General features: G+C 33.0%; 2 protein-coding genes across 9 annotated transcripts in view; one reads left to right on the forward strand and one right to left on the reverse strand.

Annotated features, from left to right (window-relative positions):
• Nucleotides 1–13,848, reverse strand: part of LOC128166337 (uncharacterized) — a 36,202-nt gene extending 22,354 nt beyond the window's left edge. For all 3 annotated transcript variants that reach the window (XM_052831437.1, XM_052831435.1, XM_052831436.1), the window contains exons 1-5: nucleotides 13,619–13,848; nucleotides 8,808–10,306; nucleotides 7,898–8,598; nucleotides 5,449–5,627; nucleotides 5,146–5,313 (exon numbers count right to left, since the gene is read on the reverse strand). In XM_052831437.1, coding sequence (XP_052687397.1) covers nucleotides 5,146–5,313; nucleotides 5,449–5,627; nucleotides 7,898–8,598; nucleotides 8,808–10,306; nucleotides 13,619–13,658 — 2,587 coding nt within the window. In that variant the 5' untranslated portion in view covers nucleotides 13,659–13,848. The remainder of the gene's footprint in view (nucleotides 1–5,145; nucleotides 5,314–5,448; nucleotides 5,628–7,897; nucleotides 8,599–8,807; nucleotides 10,307–13,618) is intronic.
• A 3,744-nt stretch (nucleotides 13,849–17,592) lies between these two features.
• The window catches only part of LOC128164836 (tyrosine-protein phosphatase non-receptor type 13-like), a 33,856-nt gene continuing 27,580 nt past the window's right edge, over nucleotides 17,593–23,868 (forward strand). For 5 of the 6 annotated variants that reach the window (XM_052828856.1, XM_052828860.1, XM_052828858.1 and 2 more), the window contains exons 1-4: nucleotides 17,593–17,703; nucleotides 18,554–18,699; nucleotides 18,837–19,009; nucleotides 22,141–22,203. In XM_052828856.1, coding sequence (XP_052684816.1) covers nucleotides 18,579–18,699; nucleotides 18,837–19,009; nucleotides 22,141–22,203 — 357 coding nt within the window. In that variant the 5' untranslated portion in view covers nucleotides 17,593–17,703; nucleotides 18,554–18,578. Of the gene's footprint in view, nucleotides 17,713–18,553; nucleotides 18,700–18,836; nucleotides 19,010–22,140; nucleotides 22,204–23,868 lie in introns of all 6 variants that reach the window. The other variant, XM_052828857.1, reaches the window with a different exon arrangement.

The following is a 23,868-nucleotide window of genomic DNA, read 5'->3' on the forward strand; positions in this document are numbered from 1 at the left end:
AAATATTACACAGTTTGAAGAATCACCCCCATAACGATATCTGTAAGTAATGCCAAAGTATCAAACTGTGGAGAAAAAAGAAGCGTCATGTCAAGACAAGATAAAGGCGTAAAATGAAAAACTTTCAAGGTAAAAAGACAAAGTGTCAATATAAAATTAGAACCTGTTTGGAAGGGTTACAGTTGAAATTGACATCCCCGAGAAAACCATTGTCAACCGACGCGTCGGGGTTTTCTAGGGATGTCAATTTCAACTGTTACCCTCCCAAACAGGCACTAATTATATAATGTTATCCAAACGAGGTACGAGGGGCATTTTATATTGTGATATATTCATTATATAGTTTTTATAAGCATATTTCAATTGAATTAATAAAAAGAATTTGTTTAAAAACTAATCATGTTAATGATTTCTTTCACTTTTCGTAGGACAAACCCTAGTAAACATTAGTTATCTTTTAACAAATTGTTTTCGTGGAAATTCTTTTACGTGAAAAAAGAAAAGAATAAATAAACGGAGAGGATTATGTTTCTCTTTGAAGTTTCAACAACATATTGCTAATTATTGATGCTTGTGATTTATTAATGCTACATTTACTTGACTTTTATTTTTTTATTTTTTTTGAAAGGCTGATTTAGTTCCTACCGGAAAATAATATGCATTTTATTCAAATATTCTAAAATTAGCAGAACAATGAAAGAATCATTTGATTCTAGTCATTTGCTGGTCATAAATCATCTAAATAGTCCAGGTAGGTACATGTAAGATCTTTATCAAATGAAAGTAAAAAAAAAAAACTGCCATGACAAATAAAATCAGAAAACATTTTTCGGCACGTTTTCAGTTATATTGTCAATAAGGATACTAATTCATTTATCAATTTCAGTGTGTAAAAATAACAAAAATAAAATAGAGTCATCACGAAATTATTACGAAGGATTTGTACATATTTTAATTAAAAACATTTAACAGAGTTTATAGATACTGTCATGTTGTAATTTCTGAATTAACTGGTGGGTGTAAATACAAGTTTACAAGTGGTAAATTTTGTATTAACACCCACCTAGTAAATTCAGAATTGTAAATTTTGTATTTACATCCACCCAGTAAATTCAAAGTTTTCAAAGGAATATTCTGAAAAAATATATTTCTTTAGCTTGCTGGGGATTCTATTAGTTTGTTAATATAGAGCATTGATTAATATACGTAAAAAAAAAAAAAAAGCAACAATAATACTCTACATATCGATTCAGTTGCTTTGTCAAGTATTCCCTCTTCAGTCAGTTCTGCAGCTTACAGTTATAATTCATTAATTCAAAACTTTGAAGTTTTCAATTAAAACACGTTCATATAAAATAAACTTTCTATAGCTGTTGAGTTGATATAAGAAGAGCCACAAAATAATAATTTTTAAAACATCACCCACACTTTATTCTACTATTTCTTTTTATAACCATTGTATTGACCTGTTAACGATGTTAAGGCAAAATATCCACTTCCGTTTTTACAGTCGCAATCCATCAAAAAAACCAATAGTAATCCATTCGCCGTTAACTCCAAGCTATTGATGAAATTCTCTAGTTTACTCTTGCTTTCAACGTACATAATCTATGTTTGTCCTTTATCATTGTAGTAACGCATTGTGGAAAATACAGGACGGTTTGCAAAAAACGATTACTTAAGAGGGTCGGATGGTCGCGGCCATTTTTATACTATATTGATCTCCTTGATAAGAAGAGTTCGGCATTAAGATATTAAAAAATACACAAATTTTGAAGCTAAACTTTATGGAATTTTTAAATTATAGCGTATAGCTATATCCGCGCAAATAACATTTAATAAATTTCTTTTCAAATTTTTGCTTGGTAGAAAAAAAATATAAAAAATTGAGCAGCATAATGCTTTGTTTAAATGAATGTTTTATGAAAGGACTTACATTTAGATACCTAACCAAGTTTAACAAGTACTACACATGAAATCCCCTGAATTCCATCACCAATTTAATAGATAGCCAACCTTTCATTGGAATATGTCTATAGTACCCACTTTGTATTACTGGAGTTAATATAATGGTTTAAAAATTATTTATACATAAAGTCAAGGCGAGGTTTTAGTTTTCCACATGATATATCACATTTTCTATACATGATTTATGTTCTCTATGTAAAACAAACAAGAACATAAACACGCCATCAAAGAGTTTCATTCAACCGTGACTGCCACTGCTGGTTACAAGCAGTTGGATCATATTGAAATCCACAGTTCAATCCCAGTCTCTTCTTGCAAGACTACTGATACACGTGGATTTTTTTTCTTCATTTTTTCCCCCAGAATTTATCATTGCAATATAAATCGGATCGATTATCTATAGTAAATATATGTACTATATTTCATTGAAGTTTTATTGAATAGCAGTGCATTTAAAAATGCCTATAATCCTATACGTTTGGTTCAATATATTAAACCAAACTTTTTAAATAAAATATTATATATGGATTCATATAAGCAATTTTGCCTAAACTAGAGGTATTAAATTTCTTTCAATCATATTGTTGCTCTTCCGTACATTATGTATCAGGTAGTGAAGTTGCATACATATTTTGCTGATTGAGAAGTCTACACAACATCATTTGCATAAAATCACTGACATATAATCTTAAACCTATTTTCTATACCTATAACTGTTAATGATTTACCGAAAATTTTAATGGTTCTTTAATAAGCAGGTGTAAAATTGCAGTGTTCTGTCATTTCTTACACAAATTGTGTAAAATACAACTTAAGATAAACGACAAAAATGTATTACTTTTTTTTTCCAGTTTATCATTTTTACCTCACTTATTGTCAAATTCAAAGGATTTCCTCTAACATCAACTTTTTTTGCTAGAAGATGCATGTACATATGTTGAAATACTTACAAAATCCACAAAATTACCATGTCCACCATTATTACTTATACAAATATTTTTAAAAAAAAGGTTTGGGGTATGGCATGTCCCCTTTATAGTCCGAGACACAGTTTCACAAAGCCTATCTTACTATACAGTCTGTCCCAAGATATTTATAGTTGGCGATTTTTAATAAAAATACACATACTTGTAAAAGAAGTGCAATCAAAATCGATGAAAGGGAAAATTTTCCATAACATCTTCATTAATTGTTAAATTATCATTTTTTACTCGGAAAATTCACAAGATCGAAAACGGATTCCTTACGAAGATTTAGAATGGGGAATGTTTACATCTGTTTTCCATTCGGAATACCTCGCATTATTTTTCAACATTATCATCCGGGTCCGCTGCAATACAAAAATACCCGTAGACATCACATTTTAAGCCGTGTTTTGAAACCTGATAAGCTGAAGGGGGCGTTTCAAGGGATAAATCTTGGAAAGGATGACTGCACTTAAGGACATGCGATATTTGCGAGAAACAAAAATTTTTCTTTAAATTTCAGAAATAGTCAACATAAAAACTGCCACTTTACGTAACTGCGTTAAAAGTTTGTTGTCACTAAGTACTAAGAATTTGTTTTCAAAGGCGGGGGTCATCACGATTTCTTGACTCTCCATACAATAATGTGGGCGCCCACTTTAATACTGACTTCATACATACATGTAGTCATGTTTGTTTATTTTTCACCCTTTAATAACAGTAGTTGTATATTTTCATTGTCTAAGTTATGTTAAATGGGGAAAAAATGTTTCTTCTTACGTTCGCTTTTTATGTTGTAACCAAGGGTTGATACATGTTGAATATTATAATTACCACATGATTTCTCACCTCAGGTAACTTTGTGGATACAAAATTATATCACGTGACGCGCGTTATGAAAAATTTGTTAGCACACACCGTTGCAGTTATGAGACCACACTTTTCTAAAAAACAATGATTCAATACTTATATCTACTTTTTAACATTTCTTCCCTATCTGCAAATATGATTTATTCAATGAGTAATGCGATATTAACGGAAGAGCCATTGGAACTGCCGAATTATTCTGACAAAAAATAGTGCACAGCGTTTTTAGAATGAAATAACACAATTTTATTTTTCATTCTGTAATTTGATGAATTTACTTTTGGTATACTCAAAAATTAATTAACTGAGTTCATTTTACTGTTAAAAAATATTTACATCAATGAGATTTTATTTAGCGTAAGTATAATAATAAGTCATGACCCGGTTTGAAGTCGCAAGGAGAGTCGGTCATGTTCTTCGACATCTTCGCTAGCCACAACCAAGGATTTGTGATCTACTTCGCTCCTCCAAGGTTGTAGAGGAGTGGAGTAGATCGTAAACACTTTGCTAGCGAAGATGGTTCTTCGAGAAAGACTGAAGGAGTGCTTAATGTATTCATACGCACCAGATTTGGTGATTGGGTATTCTGTGTTATGCGTAGATATCACTCAAATCAATCAATTTAATAGGGGGAAAGAAAGAGAATGTAAATATGGTAGCATGTTATGTGCTAATTGGGACAATGTTTTCGAACACGTAAAGTTGTCAAGCATTGATTCAAAGTATTCTGTACTTTCATGGCCGCGGTCTTATTGTTGAAACCATATAAATAGTATACTTGTGCCATATAGAACAGAAAGGGCTATGGTGAGAGAGTGATCACATAATTTTTTATACATGGCATTGTTCTTCATGCTAGTTTAATTTTAGTACCATTCTGATAATGTCTGGTCCACCTCTCATGCATATTAATATCAATCTTATGTTCGATCAAGGGCAAATAAGCGAATATTCTCTTTTTTCGAAAGTTGTTACCAGAAAAACAAATATAGAATGAGTTTATTTTATCACAGTCTAAAATCTTCATCGATGCAGTTTGAAATTAACAAGACTCTTTAATGAAATTTACAAGTGATATTATATAGGTAAAGAAATAAACGCAACAAAAGCGACCGAAAAAACCCCAAACCCGTCGCTAAATGCAGTCATCCTTACTCAATGATCGGTTGAAACCCTAGGTATGTATAAATACCGAGTAGTTAAGCAAAATGTGAATCGAGGATATCTTGGGACAGGGTTATAAACATGTATTGTTGCAATACTACGATAGACATACATGATAAGCTAGGAATATATTTAAACACATCATTCTTTTGTGAAACTAGGCCCAATCTTAAGAACATACCTGTTTTTGGTTCAATGGCACACTCGCCACCTCGCGGCTGGTAATTGACAGACAAGATGTTGGATACGGTAACATTTTTTCCATTCCAACTGATGTCGCATTTTAATCTTAGTCTTCCCCCTTGCGGTAATACAGATGCCTTTATGGCTATTTCAGTTGTTTCAATGGCTGCAAGTTTAAAAATAATATTTTTAGCTTAAAGGGATATTCGTAAAACTCTCTCTCTCTCTCTCTCTCTCTCTCTCTCTCTCTCTCTCTCTCTCTCTCTGTAATGCATTTCTATCTAAAAAAAAAAAATCTTACTTCTTGTTTCAATATATGCCTCAAAACCACCATCAAGCATTGTTTCAAACATGTTTGTGATTGTATTGAACTTCTCGAGATCCCAACGATAGACCGTGTCCGATTCGCAATTCGAGCATGTTACATTAAAACTCGATATCGAATCCAGATTAATTTTTTTGTTGCAGTTCCGTAAACATCTGAAAGGATCAATAATAAGATGCAAATAAATTGTCAAAAACAATATTTTTTCTTCAATGAATATAACTTACAACTTACAGCATTTTTTTCTCTTACAAGCTGTGTAAACTTAGTTACGTGAAACTGTATTAAACATGTATTTAAGTATTAGAACAATTAATAATGAATGGCATCGCGTGGAGCTAACCAGGATTTGAACTCGCATGATTTTTTGTTTGTTTGTTTTTTTTTTTTGGGGGGGGGGGGGTTATAGGCCAGCTACATGTTACTTTGTAAAATTTATCGTCGATCTCTCATGAAGTGACTTCCGAATCATCACTATTCTAAGCAATAATGTTAAAACAGCTCTATTGTAAACAACTTAATAATCTCTAAAATTTAATTTTATTTCTTTTAAAATGATTTTATTGGTCTCAAAAAAGAAGATACTAGTAAACAGGATAAATTTATCATTACATTGATTTCTGAAGCTATTATGTGGGTTTTTTTTAAAATCATATATCTGAATTCAATATTTAATCCGCACATCTAACCCTTTGTACTGTAAGCCGTATCCAACCCCTATAAGGATCGTGGTTTGATCAAAATACTATTGGTTTTGGATTTATTTCATGTTAATAAAAATTCTATTTTGATTTTTAAATTTTTTTTTAAAAATCACATTCTTTCAAATTTTCTATACATGTATATGCCTTTCCGTGGGGGTTTTCTTCTTCAAGACGCCAAATGAATTTATTGTATTGCTCTTGATTCCGGATATAAGTGAACCTATTCTTATTTTTGCTACATTTGTAGGTCGACTTCAAATCAATTTAGTTAATTAAAGTCTTATGATTTACTCAAAAGAACTGTTATGTCGCCATTTTTTTTTAAAATTCATGATCCTATTGTTATCCCCCTTACCAAAAGTCATTGCACGAACGCTCGGCTAGCTAAAAATTGCTTCCTAGGTTCTATACTAACTTTACAAGTAGCATAGGCCTATTCAGTAGATGTTTTCCTTTTTCACATTTAATAAAAAAATCTCTTAAGCCCTTATTGAGGCTCCGTCATAACCTTAGAAGGTAATGATTGGAACCAATTTGAATCGACCTTGACTTCGTAGTTTCAACATAAATGGTAGCCGCTGTTTGTTTCAAATTAACCTCCTTGTATGAACACGTGTTCCTGTGTTTGACTTTCGGTTCTTATTAAAGAACGATATTGCATCAGTAGTTTAAACAATAAAATAAAATTGTATTATTAAATAATTTTCACCAATAAGAACAACAAAGAAATCAGACGTTGGGAAAATGATTTGAAAAATTTAATCAGTGTTACTAAAACAAACTAAAAAACTTTATAAGGCAATTTCATTTCGCGAATCTGTTTGTGAAACCATTTCGTAAGTAATAAGATATTCGAGACTACTGTGATAGACAAGTTAGTTGAAATCGATAGAACGAGCCACGCTGGACCATTTTTACAACAAAGTTTCGCATTCAATTTTAATATTTAAAGGTTTTAAAATTAGATAGGCAAGTAGGTAACGATTTTACTAGACTAATTAGAATTTTGAAGCGCCGCTTTAAGACATAGTCCACTTTTTAATTTGACAATCGACTTCAAGAAAAAGAAATTATCAGATGATTGGGATGAAATCATTAATTTATTGCTCTCAAAACATATAATGCCTTCGAGGAAATTTAAATCAGTATGATAAATATTTCAATATAAGTGGTTTTTATAAACTTGTATTTGGCATTCAGAGGCATTAATCTATGAATTGTTGCGTTATCAAATCGCTTTTTTCTACAGTAATACGCTGGTACCTTAATCATGAAATTCCTTTTATTTTGAATAATTTATATGTAGAGACACTTAATTTATCATTGGATAGAAGTTGTCACGTGATTTCCTTCAATAGCAATGTAGAAAGTGATGCCCAGTGCATCATATCCTTCTGAAAACGATTTTGGTCCGTGACAAGTACAAAATGAAATAACGTCGACGTGCCACCGCCAACCAACACACTGAATATTCCGCAACTATCATTTGCTTAACAAATGATAGAGTGTATAGAAAATATATATAAAATGTACACAAAACGTTAGAAAAATATCTGATGATCATGAAATGAAAATATATTCTGCATTTGAAGTAGAAGTTGTCGGAAACCCCTTTTTTCTGACACAAGTTCCATCCATTGTTTCTAAACAAGCTTATGATATAACTACTCAAAGACTTTAACAATCAAATATCTATAGATCTATTTATCAAAATAACTTACTTTAGTTCCGTTCTCGGTGGCTCATATGGAACAATGTGAACTGCTTGGAAAACTTTATCATTCCTTCGTATCGTCAATCCGGCTGAGGTCTGGTTAATCTTCTCCACTGTCACTATAAAGAGGAAGTAAAAACCGTCTCTCAGGTTTGACGAGGGGATTTCGATTCGACCCTGGTTCGTCAAAGTCGCTGTCAGAGAACAATCGGCTCCCAATGACGATGGCGAGATTTCGTTCACAGTTTCAAACGTTCCCATAAAAGTGTTTAAATCGGTGACATTTGCATCAGGAACCTTGAAGCATGTCCAATTGAAGTCAAAAGGTTGATCCGAGTACAGTTGTACCGGGTCTTTCGATGAAGACGCATCCATAATCAGATTTGCGGACACTTCATGGGAGACCTCTGATCCTCCGGTAATCTGTGCCACTATGGGCGGTGTCCTGAAATCGACGTAAATAAAATCTTCTAGTATCCCACCCTCTTGGTCTGTTAGGTTAACTCTCAGCACAAGCTTTTTTAACCCTGCTTCGATTGCCTCTTTGGCAAAGGTAATCGTGACGCCGTGTGGCTGGTTAGCTGAGTCGTTGTAGTAGCCGCGCAGTTCCGGATTTAAATGGTCGTCGTGCGGAACATCGTAGAAGTCCCACCAGTACTCACGTGAACTGTTTTTACACAATTGAGTTACCTCCACTTTTGCTGTTATCTGTGATAAAATATCTTTTGTAAATCATATATGTAATTATTTATGGGGTTGATTGTGGTATTAGAAATGACTCTATAACATATGGACTTCTTAATAAAAAAGCACATTATGCTTTCTAATTCTGATAAATTGATTTCGCATTTAGTTAACTAGATAAACATTTACACGTCCTTTTTAAACTGAATTTTTCCAAACCAATAAATACATACCTGAACAATCTGTGTAATGTACACTCTCATTGGGGTAGTCGAACTTTTGAATGCAACGCTGAAAAAATTCGCAGACGCAAAACAGTCGGTCCAAACCTCGACAATTTTTGTGACGGCCCAGTTTCGCAAGGTGTTCGAACAGTTTACTGTAACAGTTTTGTTTCCAATCCCATAGTATCGGTAAATCAAGGTTTGATTGGTGCTGTCAGTAAATTGCTCTGCTATTGGAAACTCTTGGGAGACACCGTCAATGTCTAGTGTGCAGTTAAGCTTATACAGCGGCGAAGTATTCGGGTCGGTTATACGGAGAACGAATTCCTGTTCAGACTGCGATATTGGAACACTTTCTTGGATTAGAAGTTCCAAGCTGAGTTCATTTTCGACTACTTGTATCCAGGAGAAGACCATTCGACTAATTTCGGATTGTATCGTGAAGTTAATGTTAAAATAACCGGCGGTAGGGTATGATTTCGAATACGTTTGTGAAGCTGCTGTGGTTAAGCTTATGTTATCAATCTGATTTCCATCTTCTTCTATAACGCCAAACAAAATTCCCATTGGAGTACTCGAGCCAGCTGGTAGCTCAATAGTCCAAGTGTCCGTACTTCCTTTCATTACATTTTTAATCTGCTGAACGGTAAAATTATGAACAGGATATTGTACCATTAGAGGAAATGTCCAGTTATATGTTGAGACAAAGTTCGATAGTGTCAATTCAATTATGTATGAGCCCGTTTCGTTCAGTGTATATGAGAAAGAATGATTTCGAAGCGCTCCTTCACATTTTTGTACAAATAGTACGGTTTTTATCTCGATGGCGATGGAGACGTCGCTCCCTTTTTCCAGAGTAAAGTTCAGATCTATGACATCGTCTATGTGCATGAACGGATTGATGTGTCCAGTAAAGTTAAATCCAGAAATAACTTCGTCGAGGGCAATAACCAACCATCGAGTAACAGAGGAGATCGGATTTTGAAGGGTCACACTAACAGCATGCATACCCAGCTGGTTGTTTAGGTCTGCAGCGGTGATGGTGTGCGTAAAATTTCTAGTTGTGACGTTAGTTTGGGACAAAATCGCGTTGCTGGTATTGCTGAAAATTTCTAAACTGACGTCACTTCCGTTAACATAGTTAACATATATGTCCGAAGAGTCAATCAAAGGAATCAGAGTGTTGCCATTTTGATCGCCGACTGTCACCTGATCAATTTTTTCACCTACGTACAAGGTCTTATTTTGGTAGAAGAAAATGTTATCAACTGAGCAATAAAGATGGATAGTTTGATACCCGGCTTGAGCGTAAGCATAGCTCACGCAGGAAGGACTGGTTCCATCTGGTTCCATCCACATTTGTCCAGTTCCGACTCCATGATCAACTAGGCATGTTACATTGACGCCATCGTCCAGCTCTGGACAGAACTGTCCCATGTTGTTAAACCCTGTAGCATTGGCTTGGACAGTCATTGTGGTGGGCGTGGCACACCGGACTGTAACAAACGCTGAAAGGGCGGAAAATAAAAATGGTTTACACATTAACTGGTTACACCCACTGGCCTATACAGGTACATTTACCTATCAAATGATATATCATATTCAGGAACTAAACATTAGATGCAAAGTTAACTTAATTATAATCGAATGAAGCACCATTTTACGCAACTCTACAACTGTAGTTTCATCATATTTGTTGACACCAATTTTCGTGGATTTCGTTGTTCAGTCAATCCACGAAATAAAAAGTTCTCTGATAACATTGTACAGATAGGGACTTGTCTACGAATTTACGTTATCTTTAAAACTATGAGTTTTACTTGTTCCACGAAAATTGATACCCATGAATATCGGCAAAACCAAGTACCTCATCATTTTTAACTTCTTTTTTCTAAATATGTTTAAATACTAATTTTTTTAGAAACATGTACATAAATCTTTTAAGCTTCATTTATTATGCAAATGATCGGTGGTACAATTATAGCATTCAATAAGATAATTACCTGGAACTTTGTGAAAATAAGTTTAAAATGTAATGTAGAAAAAGTAAGGTTATAATAGATAGCTTTGGGTTCTGTGATGCAGACACCCACGAATAATTCCGTACGTCGTAAGTTTTCAATTTTAACAAGTATTTCTCATTAAAAATAGATTAAAAGGCTAAAGATTACTCCGTATTGGAAGCTGGAATCTAATCAAATTGATTTCAAATTAAAGTATAATGAGGTTTCATCTATGTAAATTTAGTGTTAGAACTATAAATTTGATGAAATGAAAAAAGAGTGAAAAAAAATTCTGATAATTTCGTAAAAAAAATTGTATGTGAAGAATATTCATTTTTTTAACTTGGAATTTTTGTATGTGACTTTCAGTTCAAACAACTGGCATTACTCTATAGTATTTGGTAGATAGGACTGTTTACAACGAAATGGTAGCTTTTGCAATTCTATAAAATGCAATAATAATCAAATTGGGATATAAGACAACTTGCTATTTGTTAGAGGTACTTAACTACAATGTAGGAAAGATTTTGAGCAAGTAAATATTATTTTCAACCACACACAAATATGTGTATTGTATCTTAATGTCAAACACCAACTCTTCATTTATTTATTTTTTTTTTTGAAAAAAAACATGTATACATGTATATATATCTATAACTAATTTGTATGATTGTATGTTTTCCTCAAACATAATCATCTAGCATTGGGGTTTTTTTTGGCAGAGTATTTTTATATATATAAATATATTAATATAATTTGTACCTCTTGTACCATTTTATGGGATATTTTTTAGAGAGAATAAATCTAATTGATCTGTTCAAAGCAATCACGATTTGCTGCAAACAAAAAAATGATCACGACACATTTTTGCTTTAATGATTAGCTATAATTCATAAGAACTGAAATGCTTTCTCGAGAATTCATAGTCAGTAATCGCATGTTAACTCCAGACCTCCGTTATACTCCGTTAATTTTATATTGTTCTTTTCGACGTTGTTGTGTTTTTCCCCTTTAAATCGTTTGTCATATTTCACTTTTAATAAATTAATAAAATGGAAAATTTGATAAAGGACATATATGTAAGTCTGAACGGAACGTGTGCGAGACTTGTCCGCAATTATCTATTGTCGAAAAAAAAGATTGTTTAGCCCCCCCCCCCCCCCCCCCCCAACAAATAGTGAAAAAAGAAGATAAACGGTAATGGTTGCAAGAAGAAGAAATTTCATTCGTTGTGCATGAAGTAAAAAAAGACGTAAACACATTGCGTTAAGATTATTCTGGCGGAAACAACGCTTGTTCAATTATTACTGAAAACAACTTAGCCTCAAGTTAATCTTTTTTTAAGTTTACATTTTTTATTTAAAAGATATATCATGTCATTTGGAACGTATCACGTATTTTAGAATTAAACTCTTTTGTTTTCTTCTCGATTTTGGGGTGGGAGGGGTAGGCTTTGCTGTCATCATCAGAAATACTTTTTCCAAGTACTGTAAAAGGTTTTAGCCTGGTAATCTTCAGTGTCAATCGGTAAAAGATTACAAACGCCCCGGGTCTATAGAAATCCAATTTTCTAAAGAGCAAATTTCCTGATGTAAGGGCAATGATATATGATATCTTTAGTTAGAGGGAAGAGAGAGAGAGAAGATGTCTTTGATATCCTATATTAAAATATAAAAATTAAAAATACTTATTCCAAAACCATGATAAGTTGTAATCGATGCTGCGGCCGATAAACGATTCAATCATAGGAAAAGGAATCCACTTTGGTTTTAATAACCTTTGCATAGGTATTAATTATGTAAGAAAACCCCCGCAAAGCATTATACATGTACAAATATCAGGTATTTGAAGATGAACGATATGATATTCTTTCCTTTTTTTAATATTCTACAGGGAAAACTTTATATCACTATAAATCTCATTTTATGCATAAACTTTTCATCGATTTAAATGAAAATGAATGAAATATGAATAATTGATATATATACACCCAAGAATTGACAGAAGTAATAAGGCCTAGAAAGGTGTTTGAAAACTTACCAAGAGTTTGCATTTATCTATAGGGCAATATAATTTATTATATAGGAACTTGAGATCGTTATACCTCCGAATAATAGTCATTATTAAATGATCCATTCAAATTTCCTGTTACTTGAGGGTATTTTCAACAGAAAGATTCCGGGTAAATTGAGAAAATTGCAGTAAATTGAACACTTATTTCGTATAATTAACAGAAAAAGCCAGCTTTGCGACGTTGGGTGCACGCAAGGAATCGATTTCTAAATGAAATGGTTTTTAGATCGTAGATAATTCCCAGATCACAAAAGTTTTCCTCGTTCGCTTTCAGGATTTTCACGTAAATTGTCAATTTGACACGGGCAATATTGGCCAATAGACTTATTGATTCCGTACTGAAAGGTTATGGGCAAATTAAAATGATGACAAAAATTAATAAAGAAATTGATGACGGCAGAGATTATGAAAATGTGCTTAGTGATGGAATACAACGACAAGTTATTCTTATTGTTTTCAGTTTCCAACTTAAACTTTGATATTTCAATTCATATTTTTCTTCTGATGTCGCATATAGCAAAATATGGTTTATAAAATATGTTTAATTTAAGAAGTAGAAGAAAACGACCATGACAATAATTTAATGATGCTGAGAAACAAATTATAATGTTTTACCTATATATTTTAAATCAATTCAGATTGCAATTGGTTCTGTATATAATTAATTTTGAAATATTTTATACAAAGCCATCAAATAATAGTTTGTTATATTGAGAAATGACATAATTTAAAAAAAAACCATACCCAATGCTAGATATATCCACACAGGTAAAATTTTCTGCATTTCACAAATTATCGATGTTATCCAAAAAAATGTTCAGCTATCTTTCGAACACTCAAAAACATAAATGAAAACCATTAAATCCCATGTTCCATGCTGAAAGAAATGCGCTTGGCTCTAAAAGAAGTTGAGGGTATATCCACCAGGACTCTTCGATTGAAAATGTCACAAGCTAACGGATGAAGCGTCATGAATATTTTAAACCTGCGACTTTTGTACTAGTTGTGTTGTGTATCGATTTCGAGAAGTCGCTCGGGATGCTTAAAGTTTAACAAACTAGATGGAGTCCCTATGTATATGATTGAATATGTTTATTGATTTAGAATAAAGCATACCTGGTCCAATCTTTGGGTGTTTTTTTGTCTTTTTTTTAATACTTATTCTAAATTCCATGCTTTTCTTTGGTTTTTTCTCTATTAATTTTTTTCCCAATTCTTGGCAGTGGTATCAAAGAGATCAAAAACACCGAGAAATTCACCATCGTGTTTTTTATTCTAAGAAGTCGCTTGGGATGCTTAACGTTTAACAAACTAGATGGAATCCCTATGTATATCATTGAATATGTTTATTGATTTAGAATAACACATACTAATTCTAAATTCCATTTATTTCTTTTGATTGTTATTTTTTCTCTATTTATTTTTTTTCTCCAATTCTTGGCAGTGGTGACTTTAAGAGATCAAAAACATCGAGAAATTCACCTTTGTGCATTGTATTCTATTAATAATATTATAAAATATAATATTTTCGACTTATGGTACTTATAAATGACGACAATTGTGTCACATTAAACACATTAATACAAATTGGAAAACTTTATTTTTTTATTAGTCTCATAATAATATATCATTATCAATTTTTTTTTTTATAAAACTGTTGTTCGTTTTAAAAGAAAAAAATTAAAGCAGTCAACCCTGGCAATCCAAACACTTATCATTGATTTCGCTTTTTAACCACAGTTTTTATGCTTTTATTCAGCGAATAAAATCAAAGTATTTCGACATTGGGGTTATCGACCAGAAAAACTGAGCACATAAATACTACATGTAAAATGTGTACCGGAAAAAATCCGACTCGTAAAACCTTCAGCACTTTAACATACTTCACATGAAGAAGGTCGCTATTCTTTAAAATTCAATGATCAATAATCTGCTTTGCTTCAAATCAATATTTATATAAAACGCACTCGAATTTTCTAATAGTTTGGGACATCATATTTTTTTAAAAGCATGTAATGTGCATGATATGGGATATTTTGCACTTTGAATTGATGAGTGCAGGTATGAATCACTGCAGTTGTGGGATGTGGAAAACTAGTTTCTAAATGCACACGTTGTTTTGTTTAATCATCATCATGATCATCATGGTCATCATCATGATAATGATGATCATCGTCATCATCATCATCATCATCATCAATGTAATTGTGTTCTTCACCCAACAAACATAAGCATTAAATACCAAATTCAGTAAAAACTTTGGTTCACCTGACTGACCTGAGTCACCCAGATAACTTGTTGTCGATAGTTTGTCGTCGTCCGTCGTCTGTTAACAATTTTACATTTGCAACTTATCTGAAACATCGACTTGATGCATGACATAGATCTGTATGGAAAGGGGGGATAAATATGAATTGTGATTTTCGTGATCTCACTACCGTAATCTTCAAAAGAAATTCTCCTTAACTCCTGGTCACACTGCAGAGTTACGAAGGGTTCTGTTCTCCCAGATCTTGGGGTGCGACTGTTTTGTCATACATGTTTTTTCATCTCTTCTAATAGGCATTTAGCAGGCCTGGTTTTATGGTAAACCTTTAGTGGTTGTAAAGTGAAACGCTCACTGGGCATCTAATAGGCAAACTGGGTTTGTGGTTAGGATAATCAAGGGAATTTGTAAAATTAATGACCCCGAGTGAGAGATTTTGGTATCCGGCTGATTATAGCTAACGGATGCGTTATCATGAACCATTAGTAGTATACCCAACCCATCCAACATCATCTTCGCTATATATATACCCAAGGGAGACGATTCACGGTGTTTCCATAAAGAAACATCGTGTAACGTCATCCTTGGCTAGCGAAGATGATCCAACATTAAAATAAACACATGAAATGTTACGTACTAAAAGTATATTGAGTAGATTTTTTGGTATATGGTTTTGTATTGATAAAATCTTACACAGCATTCTGTCTTCTATCAGCAGAAATAATTACAGCCTAGCTGTAAACTATCGTGATTTATTTATCATATATATTAATGTGATCTAGAGAACCGAGCAGATAAGATGCCCATGAGGTCAATGCTAAATTGTTAATTCAGCTTTTGATATTATTAATAAAGTAGCATTCAATGTTATAGGAGTCAAAAGGGGGGCTAGAATTGAGAAAAAAAAACTCACGGTCACCCAATATCAAACAGAGCAGGACAGAAGTAAACCCGTGAATGATGAAACCTATCAAGGTGGTTTTGTTATTGTATGGACTGTATATGATAGAAATAAATGCTTTCCGTGTTATAATTTTGTACATAAGTAATTTCATCAGATGTCTTTGGGTTTTTTTCATTTGACAAATGGATAGATCGAGGGGATATATTGTTTAAAATGTACCACTGAAACAAGTAATTAAAAAAAATTGATTTTTTGTTGTTTGCTTTTGTATAACTTTTCTGTCTAATACCAGATTTTGATTTTTTTCATGGGTTTACCTGTTCAAAATGTATAGAAGTGAACTCTAATTTTGAATGAATGAATGTTTATTTCTCTCAAACCATATCAATGGTACATGAGGTACAAAAAACAAAAATATTTACAAATGTACAAATGCAAGGTCAAGTTAGAAAGAGTACAGAGTTAAATGGAACGACCTAATATTTTTTTAACAAATATGGACAATCTTTTTAATGAATCAATGTCATTGGTATTCATAAGGTTCCCAAATTTATAAGTATTAACATTTGTGGAATATTTTTCTTCAATTAATTTGTTGCAGAGTAAAGAAAATGCATGGCATTCCATAACATAGTGGTATTCGTCACCCAAAGTGTTTTTATTACATAATGAACAAATTCTATGACATCTTTCTATGTTATTCCATCTTCCAGTTTCAATAGGTAATTTATGATTACAGGTTCTAAATTTTGTAAATATGAATCTTAAATCATTTGGAAGTTTTTTAAGATATGTTTCCTGTCCAAAGCTTTTCTTAAAGATTCTGTAATTCAAACATTTGGGTGCATTTTATGATCGTTTAAACCATTGTTTAACCAGAGGTATATTAAAAACTTGGGTTACTGTAGCTCTAACCAAGATTTGCCTAACTGTCATGCTGTAAATTTGCTATGTGGGGAAACGTTGCATTTATTCCAATGAAAGATAGTAGCTATATGACGATAACTAATAGACACAGACATAATAAAGCTTAATAAAGCGAAACGGCACTATGTTTTTAATGGTATTACTTTTACGAAAGGTTTACGAAAATGCGTTAGATTATTTATTAATCTATTATGTCCTAATTGTTTCTACATATATTTCCATTCCTCTTTTTATCTCTTTCTTATTTTCACCAAATTATATTTACGAAGACCGCTAACCCTGTGACTAGTCAGAAAAAGAAGCTGACTTTATAGATCTTTTGGAATGGGCGCCCCCCGCGCCCCCCCCCCCCCCACCCCACACCCCCACCCCCCCACACCAATATTGAATGGAATGTTGTATATTGAAAACGTTTTAGATTACCAGATGTTATTATCAGAGATATAAATAACATTATGTAACGATTTTCATATAGCAGAACTAATATCATTTGATAAATCGTTTTAGAGCGTCATATCTTTATTCATCAGTTTCATTTGCTTATAAATGAAAGCAGGTGAGCTAAAGAGTTGTCTCTCTTTCGTATTCCTTTCAACCAATGAAATTCGTCGACACAAATATAAACATAAAAGACATTTTGACAGCGGGTTGTGGCGGCTGCCCAAAATTTCGTGTGGAAAGAGCTTTTGAATTTTCGTGAAATTATGGATGTTTTTGGATAATATTTTAGACGTAAGTTCTGTAAGAAAAAAATCTCATTCTTCTTTTACATAGTTTTATCAAAATCCATTACTTATTCGCGCCTTTTATGGAGATTTTACGAGTTATTGGAGTAATAGTTTCTTCATCTCCCAAAAGATCTTGTATAGAATAAACATTCGTTTTATTTATATTAACCTGAATTTTAATTAATTGTTTGTTTGTAACTGTAATCAAATATGTGCATCTTATTAACAACGATTTAAGTGGTCATCATTTTAGATGTGGCCAAACGGTAAAAGATGCATGCTATTACCTGAATTTAATCCGAATGACCTCTATGTATAAATTCATATATCTATCACATGCTGCCATAAAACTTTCGCGTGCAAGCCTCAGTCTGAAATTTAATCATTTTTGACAATTATTGTTTGAACAGTTGAAATTTTTTTTTTAAGTAATGCTATAACTTATAGATGATCAAGTGTACTTGCAACTGAGTTTGGCTGTATCAAAATTGGAATTTACCTTTTCATACATGTATTATGCTAAAACATCTTTTATTGCTCCATATCTGCACCTTATGATTAATATGTAAGTCTGTTCCAAACTTCTGAGATAGGGCCTATTTGTTTTAGTGGTTCAGCACTGATCTCCATATATAAAATTATTTATAATTATCAAAATTTGAATCAATGTTACATGTATCTATCCATCTTACATGTTTCATAAGTTGCACATCAGAGCCTAGTTTTTACAGATACATAATAAGAAAAATTTACTCTGAATGTATAGAAAAACTATTGAATATTGATATTATTTAAGGCCCAAATGGTCAATTCTGCAAAAATCCATTTATAATTTTTGTTTTTATTTCATGTAGATGAGATCTTGATCAAACTGACACAATGCCAGGTATTGTGGTTTCTCTAAGTGAGGCCCTGACAGTCAGTGGCACGCCCCTGGCGGAGTCGTACGTGTGGGCAATACTGAACCAATGTGCTGTCTATTTCAATAAGATTACAAAAGGTAGAAAACAGGATTTTATCCAACTTTGTATTACAAATAAAAATGATATAAAAATAAAGATGATAGATTCAGCGCATGGTCAACATGCCTATTGTAAATATTAAAAAAATAACAAAAATGTTGATTGTGTTTTTTAGAAGAAAACAGAACAGTGGCGAGGGATATTTTCGTGGTAACCCCAGAGTCCCTTTGTTTTCATTCTGATGGTGGGGTAGAGATCTCTGAATCCCCTTCCCAGAGCAAGGATTCAAGATATCTACCACCAGACTCACAACATGCTCCTATCAAAACACTCCAAGCTGCGGAGAAGGTGAGCCTATCATAAAACAGACAGAAGTCATTAGTTATAAATTTTATATTTGATAAAATGTAAGAGTGGGTTTTATTTCCTCGTGATGATGAAATTATCTGCCGCTACCAGAGATAGAGTTGATATGTGCTCTAAGTAAATTGCTTATCATGTGTTCGTGTGTTTCACAAAATACCAAAATATAATACATGCATGATTTTTCTGACTGGATGATAAACTCCAGATTTTTCTATCCACTCCCAGCTATATAACGTTTAGTGACTCACGTATACAATGGAAAAGAAAAAGCTTGTGCTTTCACAATCTGTAGTTTACTGTGTATTGTCTATCCTGTCAAATTTTATTGTCCACATGTGCAGTGCTCTCCAAAAAAGCACCAAACTACTGATTATGGAGCATTGGAGATGTGATGTGTTTTAAGCAACAGCTGCAGCTGATCTGATATCAGTATACAAAATCCTTATATCAACTTTTTTGTTGTTGTTGCTGAGTTTGTGATGAATTTAGAATGATTTTGTTTTATTTTGCTAAATGTGTTAAGATTTGAATTTAAATTATGTTGAAGAAGCTAGAATACTAAAATCTTGTTATATTAAAAAAATATTCTAGGTTAAAAATTGCATAGATTACGTGTATCTAATCTTGGCAACCTTGATCTATGATAATATGGCATTCCGTTGATGTTAATCTCAAGAGATGAACATGGTCTTGATCATGTATAAGATTCCATTCCAAACACAAAAACCAAAGAAGACACTGATGAGCATAGCAATAGCAGAGAGCAGTAGTAGAATGCACAAAACCATGTACAAGAATAGTCCTTCTGCCATCAATCAGAGACAATCACAACTGACTAATGATTGGTCAGACAGACAATTAAAGCTTTGTGATTATTCTATCAGGGTTAATCTACCTGTCTGGAAATGAGCCAGACCCGAGCCTGTGGTTCTGATGGTTTACATTGACTAGCACAAGGTGCCCTGTTTTTGTTTTATAATAGGAGGATACTCTCTCTCAGGTGTACTGCTTAATGCCTTGTTTGTTTGTAGAAATCTAATTATAGGTTCCCTGCAATTTGGTCAGAATTGAGATGGATTGGTTGTGTTGTGTTTCTAAATAGAAATATTACTAATGAAAAGAACACTAAATTGTTCTACTAATTGGGATCCTAATTATCTGGGTGGAGACATGATTTCATCTATATAGTTTCAGCTAATTTTAATGATATATTCCTAATGGGTTTTATTAGATGAATTTTTGGGGGGGTTAAAATGTAAAAACCCAACTATGATAAATAGAATAGATAAGCTACAGGAAAAAATTGGTTTAGCTAATTTCATTAAAAAAACTGGGGCGATTATGTGACCTGATATTTCATCCTGTGCGGCTTACTTTGAGTGTCCACATAAACCAGGAGATGCTTGTGTACTGTCAGACAAAGGCATTACAAAGGTGTATAACAGGGATGTTTCGATCATATCTGCACCTGTCTCTGTGAGTCAGCCCTCACCACAACATGTGCAGGATAGTTTTACTCTACATGCATGTACAAAGCAATTCTCAGATGCCTCTGGGCAAATGTCCATTAACTTATTTTTTGTCTTGAAATCGATTCTTCATGGGCTGTTTTATTTTTTATTTCGCCACATTTTTACACATGTATTTCTGGCAAAAATGTGAATATTTTCAATGTTTCTTATATATTTATTTTCAAGTCATTAGAATCACTAAACTTGATCTGTAGTCATATTTCAGTTTTCTTACTGTATAAATGTTGTTATTAATTGAGCTATGAATTTGGGGTTTAAGAAATTGTAAGGTTATAATGTCTCAGCACTATACTGATTAGCTCACTTATCTATGTCTGTAGAATACAAAGATGTGGGAAAGCAAATAATGAATCTCAGAGATAATGAAATACCAAAGTCTTAGACAAAACCTCTCTGTCATCTCTATTTATAGTTTAATTGAAATTCTCCCCAGGTTCCTTGCCAAACTTTTAGATAATTCACTTGCTCTTAAAACATCATGAAAATCAGCTATGCTGATTTGAGTTTCTTTGTTTAAGATATATATCAGAGTTTTATCACTTCATTTCAAAACAGAAAAACATGCAAGTTTCCTCTTCCATGAAACAAATGTAATACAGATTACAATGTACATTTAGTGTGTCTTTTATCAATATTATTCTTGAAGTGGAGAAGTAGTGTTCTTGAAAGTCATATATTACGACCATGATGAATGCCATAATGTGTTATCCTCTGGTGAAGGAATTATGCAATGTAAGAGCTTTCTTAGCCAACAAAAATGTAGAGTATTAGTCCCTAGATTTATACATGATTTATTCCCTGCAAGCTGATAATACCTAAGATATACTGTAAAAGATGCTTGTTGCTATGCAGTTTGCTTATGCAGTTTGCTTATTAGTTCTATTTTTTTGGTACTTTGAAATCATTAACATATTCATTTTGGCATAGTTTCTGTGGATTTCTTTGATACCCATCACAATAAATGAAATATAAAATTTGATTTATATCATTCAATAAAAGGAAAGTACAAATTTACATCCCTGTGTCATTTGGCCCATCATGCAACATGAACTTTTAATTAACATAGTGCCAAGCAATGAAAATTGTCCCCTCAACAAATTTGAATGGTTTCACAGAAGCTAATACTGTAGACTGACAAATTATCACAATGGTTTTAATTTCACTATGTTTGCAATTCATCATTTTCCCACAAAATTAAACCCATCGTGAATACCACCATTAGTTTTGAAAAATGTTTTAATGCTTATATTCTGATCAGTTGATTTTCTAGCAGCGTGAAATTAAAATCATCGCGATTGGTACTTAATTAGAAATGGTGAAATTTAACACTATGGAATTAAAACGACTTACAGTATACAGTCAGACCTTGTTATCTTGAACTAGATGAGGCTGCATGGTTAAAAACTTTGAGATATCCATGTGTTCTAGGTATAGAGGGTGAATTACTTGGAGTATAAGTGGGTGGGGCTTACAAATCACTTTGACATATCCATTGTATTGAAGATATCAGTATTCAAGATAACAAAGTTCAACTATATGTGAAGTTATGATCATAAATTGAATTTCTTGCTTCCTTTTCAGTGTTTCATATACTCCCTGGGGAAATCCCTGATTAAAGCACTGGAATCAGGACACAGGAGCCAGGTAAATTCATGTCATTAATAACACAGATTGATAGATGGAAACAAACTAAAAAGTTGATTTTAACCCTTTTCAACACAGTAAAAATGGGTGTAAGCTAGACCTAGTGTGCAATTACGTATTACTGCCTGCTTGAAGCATGAAAACAAGAGGATAGCAGGTTTTTTTTTTCTAAATCATCAATTTTTTATGTATGATACTGTTTACACAATCTTTAAATAGCTAATATTGGATGTGAAATGACAGACTGAATCAGTGACCCCATAATTGGTTCTATGCTCTGTTTATGTATCTATCATAGATCTTCTTTGAGGTTAATAACTTTTTAGCTCACCTGAGCTGAAAGCTTAAGTAAGCTTTTCTGTTCACTTTTTGTCCGGCGTCCGCCTGTCCGGCTGTCTGCTAACTTTTTATATTTTCGACTTCTTCTCCAAAACCACTAGGCCAAATTGAACTAAACTTGGTGCAACGCATCATTGGGTAGAGGGGATTCAAGTTTAAAAAAATGAAGGGCCATGCTCTCTTTCAAGGGGAGATAATAAGAATTTATTGAAAATTTGTTGATATTTTTCAAAAATCTTCTTCTCAATCAGAAACCATTTAGCTAGGAAAGCTGAAACTTGTGTAGAAGCATTCTCAGATAGTGTACATTCAAGTTTGTTCAAATCATTGTCCCCAGGGGCAGGGTGGGGCCACAATGGGAAGTCAAAGTATTACATAGAATATATATAGTAAATCTTAAAAAATTTTCTTCTCAGAAACCAATTAGCAAAGAAAGCTGAAACTTGTGTGGAAGTATCCTCATGTAGTGTAGATTTACAGTGTGAAAATCATGACCCCCAGGGGTAGAGTGGGGCCACAGCTGGGGGGGGGGGGGGGGAGGGTCGTACCTTTACATAAGAATACCGGTATATAGTGTAAAACTGTAAATCTTTTAAAATCTACTTCTCAGAAACTTATCAGCCATGAAAGCTGAAACTTGTGTGAAAACATTCTAAGGTAGAGAAGATTCAAATTTGTTCAAATAATTGGGGGGGGGGGGGGGGGGGTTGCAAAAATTTACATAGGAATTTGAATAGAAAAAAATTAAAATATCTTTTTCTAAAAACAATTTGCCCAGAAAAGCTGTAAATTTACTGAAGGCAACCTCAGATAATGTGGATTTCAGTTCTTTCCAAATAAAATCTTGAGGAGAAGGGTGGGGCCACTTTGGGATTCCAATTTTACATAGAAAAATATTTTAATTCACAAAAAATGAAATGGTATGATATATGGTTTTACTTATATGCAAGCATTTTGACATATTACTGATTCTTTCAAATTGTTTAGACTTTGGCCCCTGGACGATTCTTGGGCCTCACAAGGGGTTCAGAGTTTGATGTAGATTTATATCCTTTATATATACAATTGCTTAATAGGATCTTTTTGAGAACTGCAATGCTTAACAGGTGATATGACTATTAGCTGCAGGGCTGTAGCTGCCTGTCTGAAAAATTTGGATGGATGACCTGGGAGCTACAGTGCCTCCCATAGTAAAAATCTGCTATTTACAGTGCACAAAAATATGGCTACAGACCTGCAGCTATATGACTATAAAATCATCCTGTTAGAAAAGGGACTATAAACTTAAGAACATCCAGGGTAAAAAATGGACTCTTCTTTGAACAG

Source organism: Crassostrea angulata, chromosome 10 (genome assembly GCF_025612915.1).
Source record: "Crassostrea angulata isolate pt1a10 chromosome 10, ASM2561291v2, whole genome shotgun sequence".
Lineage (NCBI taxonomy): Eukaryota > Metazoa > Mollusca > Bivalvia > Ostreida > Ostreidae > Magallana > Magallana angulata.